The following is a 9,125-nucleotide window of genomic DNA, read 5'->3' on the forward strand; positions in this document are numbered from 1 at the left end:
AGTTGCTCAGGCAGGGCTTGGTCATGTGTGCCACATTAGCTGGGGTATAAGACAGAGGGCTGGAGGTTTTCTCGTTTTGGCGGGAGTGGACAGACCAAGCCCACCCGTCTTCAGGGCTTGGGATGTGAAAATGAGCAGCAGACACTGGCCCAGCACCCCCAAGAAGGCAGGCTCCCCAGACATCCTGGTAGCATCCCAGGAGTGCAGGCCTGTCCCCCAGGGATACATTGCCCAACTCCGCTTAGCCCAGCCCACCCAGCTCACTTTGATGAGCTGGTTGCGAGAAACAGTTCCAAGCCAGTCCAGGAAGCTCTCGGGGAGAATGAGCTGCCGTGCAGCACCTACCTGGGGATTCACCCTGCCTGCCCACAGGTTAGCCTGGGTCTGCCTACCTACCGGGTGACCCTCCTACCCACCAGACACTCCCCAGATCGCAAAGGGCCCAGGAGGGATGCTGCTCCCCACTCCCTGGACACCCAGGTGGCCGGACACAAGTGCCCCACCTCCATCTGGCCCAACAGGGTTTGGTGAGGGATCGGTAACAGCCAGAAACCAGGCCCCCAGGACCACTGCCCCCACCAACCAAGGCCTGAGTAACGGGTGAAGTTTTTATTAAATCCACAGAAGTAAAAACCATATTGTGAGGGGCTGGGGTATGGGCCACCAAGGAGTGGGAACCAGGCCACCGGAGGAAGGAGGAGAGGAGAGAGAAGAGGGGGTGACAGGACAGAACAGAGAACAGAGCCAGGTTGGAGCGGCTCGGGGGCTGCCCAGCCTCAGGGGCCATCACCAGGGCCACTGGACAGGTCCTGGGCGCTCAGGCCAGCACCAGGCAGGCTCAGCGGCGGGGGCTCCACCAGAACAGCGGAGAACTTGGTGTCACCAAAGGCTTCGTTCATGCGAGTCTCAAAGAAGCGCTGCAGGCCAATGATGGACTGCACATCGGCCTTGTCCTGCCGGGCAAATTACAGTGGATGGGTCCTAGGTCGCCCACCTCTCTGCCCCCAGCCTCCCCTCCCCAACCCATCCCCACCCCAACAGGCTCACCTCTGTCAGCTTGTTGAACTGCTTGAACATGCGGCCCACATCCTGGGCAAACTCCTGGGGGGAGCTGTAGGGGGGTGACAACTTCTCCTGGAGACGGGCTCGAATCAGCGTCAAGTCCAGGGTGCCGCCGGGCTGATCCTTCGAGCAGAGGCCACAGGCTGAAGGTGAGGCCAAACAGCCCCTGCACCTCCCACCCTCCCAAGTCCCAGAACTCACCAGGGAGAAGGTGGAGTCAGTAGCCAGCTGGTGCAGGGGCCGGCAGGGCTCATGGCAGAAGAGGGCCAGCAGGACGCGCTCACACTTCTGCAGGCGTTACATGAGCATCAGAGTCACAGGGGACTTGGGGTGCTGCTGGCCAAACCAAGGGAGTGGGCCCCACCCTCACCTGCTGGTTGGCTGGCGAGAGCTTGGCCACCACGCCGGTGCTGTCACCCCCATCCAGGGTTAGGCTGCCATCCTCCTCCTTCAGGTCGGGTAGCACGTGGCAGAGAGAGCAGCTCCACTCCTCCCTAGAGGGAACAGACCGTGAGGGGCTGCACGGGACCTGGCCCAGCCCTCCGCCCTACAGACCCCGCACAGCCTCGCACCCTGGCACATCCTGCAGGGCAGGCAGGTGGCAGTCCAGGTGGAAGCAGAACTCGCACTGGTTGCACATGACCAGGTCGCCTGGCTTCTGGCAGACACGGCAGATGGTGGCACTGTCATCCAGGGCACCTGGGCCACCAGCTGGGGCTGAGGTGCCCTCAGGGGCCACCACCTCCAGGCCTGAGCTGGTGCTGCCACTGGGTGAAGCCAGGCGGGGGCCCTCGGCGCCGGGGCCCTCGGCCAGGGCCATCAACACAGGTTTGGTCTCGGGGCCCTCAGTGGCGGCAGGCGGGGCCCCAATGGCAGCCTCTGTTTCTTCCTCCTGTGAGGAGGTGAGGGGTGTTCAGTGGGGTGCCGGCCTGGGCAGCAGATCCTCATCTCCCAGCCACAGTCACTTGGGCAGGCTCACCTTGACGATGGCCATGCCAGGCAGGGGCGGAGCGCCAGGGGCCCCTGGGGGCGCAGTCCCAGGCTGTCCAGCTGCAACAGCTGCAGCACCTCGCTCAATGACGATGAGGTTGTAATCCTCAGTGGTGCTGCCTGGGAAGACCTTGAAGACTGGTGGCTGGCTGTCAGCCGTGAGATCCAAGTCCAGGCGTTCGAGGCTCACCCGTGGCACCTTACGCATGAGGCCACTCACCTCACCATCACTTGAGCGGGACCTGTGGGCGTGGCTTGGTGTGAGCGCCCCACCCCTATGGCCACCCTGTCCCTATAACCACCAAAGGGCAGCCACACTCACCGCTTCACCCCTGACACGTGGGGCTCTGCACTCGAGTAAGGGTCATCTGCTCGGAACACAGAAAACAGGTTGGGGTGGACATAGGGCACTGCAGCTCTCCCACCTACTGGGGGGGCAGAATCACTCACCTGACCCGAAGCCATAGCCTTCCTGCACCTCCATAGGCTGTGGGCAGAGCAAGTGGACCTCAGTGGACAGGTATCCCACAGGACCCCGTGCCTCTTTCCTCCCACTATGGTCCCCTCCCTGGCTCACCTGGCTGCTGCCAGAGCCCTGCTTGCTCAAAGGCCCTGGAGCCCGAGGAGGGGCCATGGGTACAGGGCCTGTGGAGTTGGTGCCAGGACGTTCTGCCACGATCTTGCCTGCAGTAAAGAAGTAAAACAGTGTAAGAAAGTGAGTGCAGTGCCTGGGATGGCAGGGTGCAGCAAGAGAAAGACAAAAACCCACCAAAGGCTTCTGCACTCTTGGTCCAGGCATTGAGGTCCCACTGGAACTTCATCTCACCGTGTGGCTCCACAGGGTCCACGATCATCTTGAGGGCCCGGTGCAGCTGGAAGTAGATCTGGGGGTGGGCAGTACATGAGCACACGGGCAGTGAACAGGGCTCCAGGGTCTTGGGAGGTGCCTACCTGGAACCCACCACCTGGGTGCCCACCAGCACACACCAGCTTCTTGGAGAGTAGCAGAGCAGTGTTGTTGTCACTTTCCAGAGCCCATGAGGCAAAGCGCAGGATGTGTTCCTGGTGCTTCTGGATCTTGGTCATGGTCCAGTGCTGGCGCTCCAGGCGCTCCTGCTGCCCCTCAGTCACCTTCTGCAGGTGGAGAACAGATGGGGTCAGGGAGGACAAAGCACCAGAACCTCTCCCCACCCAAGGAGGGCATCAGCAGCCAGCAGAGGGCGCCAAACCCCAGGACGATTCCACCTGAGGTAGAGTGAGCTGCCAACAGAGAAGGACCACGCAGCGGGTACCTGGGCATCGTTAACCAGCACACGGCCCCGCTTGTTCAGTTCCTTCATGATCTGCAGGATGGCCATCTTAACGTCCACCTGCACGCGCTTCTGTACGTCAGACACTTGGCGGATCCTGGGTAGCAGAGTGGGTGAGGTCAGGGCCACTCAGGCAGGTGCTCACCCAGAGCCACCCCACCCCCCGCCCCAGCACAGCACAGGCACCCACACTTACGAGCTGCGAACCTCCTTGGTGTTCTTCTGCAATGTCGCATGCTTGTCCCCGAGGCGCTTCACCAGTGAGGCCAGGAGCTTGCGCTGGTTCCTCACAGCATCCTCCAGGAACTGGTACCTGAGGGCAGATAGAGGTGGGCCCGGGCGCCCAGCACAGGAACAGGCAGCACCCACCCACCAAGCCTCAGGACTCACTGGTGGTCCTTGTGGGCGTTGAGCTGGCAGTCCCGGCAGGTGAGGGTGTCGCAACTCTCGCAAAACAGCACAAGGGGCTCGTGCTTGTGCACGTTGCAATACACCGTGCGCTCACCGTCCCTCGACTTGGCCGGTCCTGGGGAATGGGATCTATGAAGCGGGAGCTCATCCTCACCACCTCCAGCTCGAGGAGCGGACAGAGATCAGGGCTTCACTTCCTGCCTGTCCTGCAACCCTGGGCTATCTGCCGGAAGGACCCCGAGGGCCTACAGCAGTGGACAGGGAGGAGCAGAGATCCTTGCTCTCAAAACCCTCTGCCCTCAGCCTGACCGAGAGGGTCACACCCCTCTCCTTTCAGCTTCCGGAGGTGACAGCTTGACGTAGACTGACGGCCTCTGCCAGGAGAGACCTCCCCGCCGTTCCCTCTGCTGAAGCCTCCTCCAGGTGGACACTCAAGAAAGCTCCTCCACCTCTGAAGCCCTGCCCCCATCCGCCACCGGGCTCCCCTTCTCCTCCGCTCACAGAAGATTCTGTCCAGCACGGGAGGGGATTCTGGCTACTGTGGCATCCCAGCACACACAACATTTGCTTTCTGGCTCAGACAAAAAGCAAATCAGGGCTTAAAGAGACCGTCAGATACATTTTCCTCATAAGCCATGCCTGGTGACCTCCCCTCTCTTCTCTGCTGAAAGGAGACCACACCATCTTAACGACCCACGGGGGAACCTGCAAAGCCTTCTCAGGCTGGAGAGATACGATATCAGACCAGGACCCTCAGAGAGGCGTCAGGCCCCTGTGCTGGGACAAAGGTCCTACGGCTCAGAGCAACACTTCCCAAAGACTAATACACCACGTTGACCCCCCAGCCCTCCCCAGAGGCTGTTGCCACTAGAAAACCGAGAACATCCATCCTTCTTTCCTCCCCAATCCCTATCATGTCTCGTTACCACACCAACCCAGCGTGAGACATAGGAACATTTCGATACAAATAAACCGAGCCTCAGCTCCTCTAAATATTGCCCGCTCTTGCACCCTGACTCTTGCCTGGAACCCAGGACCCCCTGGAGACCCCTGCCCTTCTCTCCTGGCTCCTCATGCCCCACAGGAACCATCTCTACCCAAGTTTTCCCATCAAAACTGTCCTCTGGGCTGGCGCAGCCACAGTGACTACCAAAACGCCACTCATGGCGAGTCCTGGGCCAAACACCAAGCGCAAGCCCCTCTCCATAGCACTTCCAACACACTCACAGAAAAATCTGGAAATACCAAGCTAGGCTGTGAAATACCTGTGACCCAATGATAAGAACACTTCCAGCACTCACTGGTCAGTGATAGTCTGATGACTCTACCAGCTTGTTAAGACACAAGGCCCAAAGATCTCACTTTCCCCTACAGAGGCTTAAAACAGGTGCCAGGGAACCTCTGGTCCAGGAGGTCCCTCACATCATTCCCCCAACACCCTGCATTTCCCTATCCATACATGCGGATCTCTCTACCATTGGAGGCCTATCCCCTGCCTAGGGGGGTTCCCTGATGAGCTTCCTCAAGCCCTCTATACACCCCCTGCGGCACCATGAGATCCCCTGTGAACTCCCCCCACTCCCTGCCTGTGGCTTTTCCCCTGCCACTGGACCTGCAGAGACTGCCCACCAGAGCCCCAGCCTCCCCCTTTTTGAGTTCTGCCCTCAGGCCCTTCAGTTGGTACCCTGTAGAGAAACTCCCTGAGATCCTTCCACCATCTGCAACTACCATCATAAGCAACTGAAGGCATAGAGAGGAGAACAGCAAGGGCAGCCCCCTGCACGTTGCGTACCAGTGGAACGCACAGTGTGGTCCTTGGTGTACTTCACCCGCTGGTGTGCCTCCACACACGTCTCACACAGCGGCTCAGAGCACTCCACACAGTAACTGGTGGCCGGGGCATTATCCTCACAGCTAGTGCAGCACTGCTGAGCAAAGGCAGAGTCAGAAGAGACAGAACCACCAAAGAAATCTGCATTTAGAACCAAGAAATACGACATGAAGAAAGGTGGGGGCCTTACTTAGCCTAGACAACCTGTCCTAAGCGTTCTACTACGGGGACAGTAAAGCCTGGAGCTGGTACCACGCTCTGGTCTAGTGACCCCTACTCATGGCCAGAGACCTCCTGGGGGTTGCTTGGGCGAGACATACCTGATTCGCATCCTGGGAATCGGTGGCAGCCTTGCTGCCACTGTCGCGCATGAAGTAATTCTCCACAATATCTTTGGAGAAACACTGCTGCTTACATACTGGACAGTCCACCACTACGAAAAACACGAAGAAACAAAACCATCGCATGGTGAGCGCATCCCCCCACTGGGCCCCAAACTCCACCCCCTGCCGAGCCGAGACGACCCTCCCCTCCCGGAGGAAGAACCAAACCCTTCTTTTACCGAACTTTAAACAGTCGCCCCATCTCAGTACCCGGGACACAGCCCACTACCCACACACGTTCCGGCCACTCTTCGGGTCCCCATCCTCTCGCCCAGGCGACTCCCGCCATCGTCACGCTGGGAACCGACCCCCAGTCCCCGAGCCTCAAAGGGATCAAAGGCTGCCGGGTGGGGGAGGGGCCGCCCCCGGCCCCACCGCACTCACCAGCGCCGTCGCCCGCCGCACCTCCGTCCCCTGAGCTGTTGGCGGCGGCAGGCGCCGCGGGCCCGAGGCAGGCGCTGCAGGCCGAGTGCAGGCAGGGTAACAGGCGCGGTTCCCTCTCGGGCCGCAGGCGCTCCCGGCACACGCCGCAGTGCTCCAGCAGTTCCAGCGCCTCGCCGCCGCCCCCCGCGGGCGACGATGCCGATGCGGACGCCGCCGCCGAGGCAGAAGCCGAGGCCGTGGCCGAAGAGGCGGCGACGCGCTTCTCGGCGCCCGTCGAGCCCTCTCCCGGGCCCGGGCTGCCTGAAGCAGCCGCTGCCGCCGCCGAGGCCGCCGCCGCCGAAGCCGCCATTCACACGCCGCCGGGGGCGCCCGGGGGGGAGGAGGGGCGCGGGGCCCGCCGCGCAGGCGCAGACGCGCTCGCCGCCAACGGCTGGGCCGCTGCCGCCGCGAGGCCTAGCGCCGCCACGCGCCGCCTAGGTCGCCGCCCGCTGCGCGCGGGGCGCTGCCGAGGCCCGGACGGCCGCTGCCCGCTCTCCTGCCTCCGCCGCCGCCCGCGCTTCCTTCTCAGCGGCGACCGAAACCAGCGCCACGCGGCACGCGCACAACCGCTCGACCGCGCGCCCGCTCGCAGAAAGAGCCGCGGCTGGGGGGCGGGACAGAAATAACTGGCGCCGACGCCGTCGCGCACGCGCACTGGGCGCCTCTCGCCCGGGGGCGGGGCCGGGGCGGGCCGGGGCGGGGGAGGCCATGAGTACGCACGCGTCTGAGCGGGCTCCTCCCACCCCCGCCTCCACCACCCGCAGCGCCGCTCGTGCGGCAGGGGCGGGGCACCTGCGTCGTCGCCGCCGCAGCCTGGTCCACCGGCCGGGCTCGCGTCCGTTATTGTAGTCCCTGCTCCAGGCCGTTTACTCCGCACGCGCGCCGGCAGTCCGTTCTTCCACCTCGATCCCCGCCCCTTTGCCCGCCTGGGGAGGTCTCCAGTTGCTGCGTCGACTAGCGTTCCCTAGAGGGGGCGGGGCCGAGAGCTAGGGAAGATGCTGGGCCCAGGGAGAGGGGCGAAGGGTCCCCATCCCGTGGAGGAAGTACTGTTCTAAACCGGGACTTAGACTTTGGGGTTTTAACCTTTTTATTGTTTAACATGAGCAACACTGAAACCTGACTAAATCAAATAGATCCCACGGGGCTCAGAACACCGAGACTGAAATCCCGCCTGGCCCTGCAAGCGCCCCTTGTCATATTTTAGCCCGCCACTGCGCTGGCCTTGATGCTCTTCAAGCGGGCGGACTGAACCGCAACAGTGGGGAAATTCTGAGAGGGAAGCAGGGTCTGCGTGGGGCGATCCATCTGTGGGCAGAGGCAGAATCTGTAGGGAGGGGAAGCCTGCCTCAGTGGGGAGCAGGATCTGCGTGCGGGGAGGGTGTTCCCGTCTGAGGAAGGACGTAGAGTGTCTGGTGAGAATTCTGTCAGATGGGGGAAGCTAGGCCTGGAGGAGGAATCCTATTCGAGAGAAACGGGGGTGGGGCAGGGTCCGTGGGGAGAGAGGAGTCCTGTCTGAGCTGAGAAGGAGGGAAGCAGGGCCTAAGGCTGGAGCTGGCGGAGGAGGGGTCCTGACGGAGAGGAAAGCAAGATCAGTGGGAGGGGATCCCGTCGGAGGTGGGAGTGGGGCCTGTGGGAAGGGATCCTCTCTGAAGTCACTAGGCACGGAGAATACTTGAGGCAAGGGTGCCTTGGAGCCTCTGCCTGGGGTGGGCCTTCGTCCCTGTGCAGGGCTCCTCAGTCCTGCGGTTGCCAGTCCAGGGGGAGGCTTGGGCGGCAGCTCTGAGACGATGCAGAGAATCTGGAGGGCCGGCACGTCCAGCCCCCAGGCCCTACTCCGCCTCCCGCGGGCTTGACCACGCAAAAGCTTCAGGGGAGCGGGGCGCAGCCTCCCCCACCCCAGCTCCCCTAGGCGCCCACACGCGGTGTAGGTGGCGGTGGTGGAAGTGCGTCCGGCGCTGCTCTTGTTGCCGCAGGGCCTGGGGGGAACTCGGGCCTATTGTCTCCGCGCCTGCCTTTGTTCCAGCTCGAGTGCGGCCCCAAAATCCGGGCCCCGCCCCGCCCCGCCCCGCCCCGCCCCTTCAGCCGCCGGAGCGCCCACCGCCCGGTCCGCGCGAGGCCCCTCCCCCCCCACTGACTAGCCCGCCCCGGCTCAGCCCCTCCCCCCGAGGCCTGGGCTGCAGACCCTCGCCTCCTTCCTCCGACAATTGGGAAGGAAAGTTGGTGGCTGGCAGCGCCCAAGTTGAGGTGCGGAATCCTTTAGTGATATTTGTTGAGTACTTTCCATGCCCCCTCCCGCTCTCTGCGCTGGGCCCCAAAATCACCGGGTTGTGTCGGGTAGAGATGATCCATACCTACCCTGGCCGCCCACCCCCGCCCGGGCAGATGCGGGGCTGTCGAGGGCCAGACAGCCACAATAAGTAGGTGATGGTAAAGAGTGTAGGAGTGGACTTGCCTCGGGGCTGCCCCCAAACACCTGGGGGAAGAACCGTTCAGGGGAGAAACAAGTGCAAAGGCCCGGAGGCAGACAGGCACACCCGGAGGAGTGACAGGAAGAGTGGTGGGAGATGCCTAGAGGTTGCTGGACAGCTTGCTGGGGATGGGTTGAGCCCTCCGGTTGCCCCTGGTATGGTCCCTTCACTAGACCTTGGCAACTGTTTCAGAACAGCATCCGTGCGGGCAGGTTCACCTGGAAATCAGGCTCGGGCAAACTCAGGG

At 62.6% G+C, this 9,125-nt stretch overlaps 1 protein-coding gene across 1 annotated transcript; it reads right to left on the bottom strand.

Moving 5' to 3' along the window:
* Positions 1–594: 594 nt before the first annotated feature.
* Positions 595–7,000, bottom strand: TRIM28 (tripartite motif containing 28). The gene is made up of 17 exons (XM_027097369.1): positions 6,372–7,000; positions 5,925–6,037; positions 5,566–5,698; positions 3,753–3,888; positions 3,559–3,675; positions 3,345–3,459; positions 3,040–3,186; positions 2,822–2,936; positions 2,630–2,736; positions 2,503–2,539; positions 2,375–2,420; positions 2,042–2,294; positions 1,635–1,954; positions 1,433–1,556; positions 1,264–1,350; positions 1,048–1,185; positions 595–953 (listed from the first exon to the last, which is right to left on the bottom strand). Exons 1-17 carry the CDS (start codon positions 6,718–6,720, stop codon positions 777–779), a joined length of 2,514 nt encoding a protein of 837 aa, XP_026953170.1. The 5' UTR covers positions 6,721–7,000; the 3' UTR covers positions 595–776.
* Between the last annotated feature and the right edge of the window lie 2,125 nt (positions 7,001–9,125).

The sequence above is a fragment of the Aethalodelphis obliquidens genome, unplaced genomic scaffold (genome assembly GCF_003676395.1).
Source record: "Aethalodelphis obliquidens isolate GAN/ISIS:26980383/991018 unplaced genomic scaffold, ASM367639v1 scaffold113, whole genome shotgun sequence".
In the NCBI taxonomy this organism is placed as follows: Eukaryota; Metazoa; Chordata; class Mammalia; order Artiodactyla; family Delphinidae; genus Aethalodelphis; species Aethalodelphis obliquidens.

What these genes read in the sequence shown, in the direction of transcription:
- TRIM28 (XM_027097369.1), bottom strand. Translation starts at nt 6,720, where the DNA reads ATGGCGGCTTCGGCGGCGGCGGCCTCGGCGGCGGCAGCGGCTGCTTCA. An exon ending in TGCTGGTTAACGATGCCCAG is followed by an intron (nt 3,187 to 3,344) that starts GTACCCGCTGCG and finishes CTCCACCTGCAG; the next exon opens with AAGGTGACTGAGGGGCAGCA. An exon ending in CAAGAGTGCAGAAGCCTTTG is followed by an intron (nt 2,737 to 2,821) that starts GTGGGTTTTTGT and finishes TCTTTACTGCAG; the next exon opens with GCAAGATCGTGGCAGAACGT.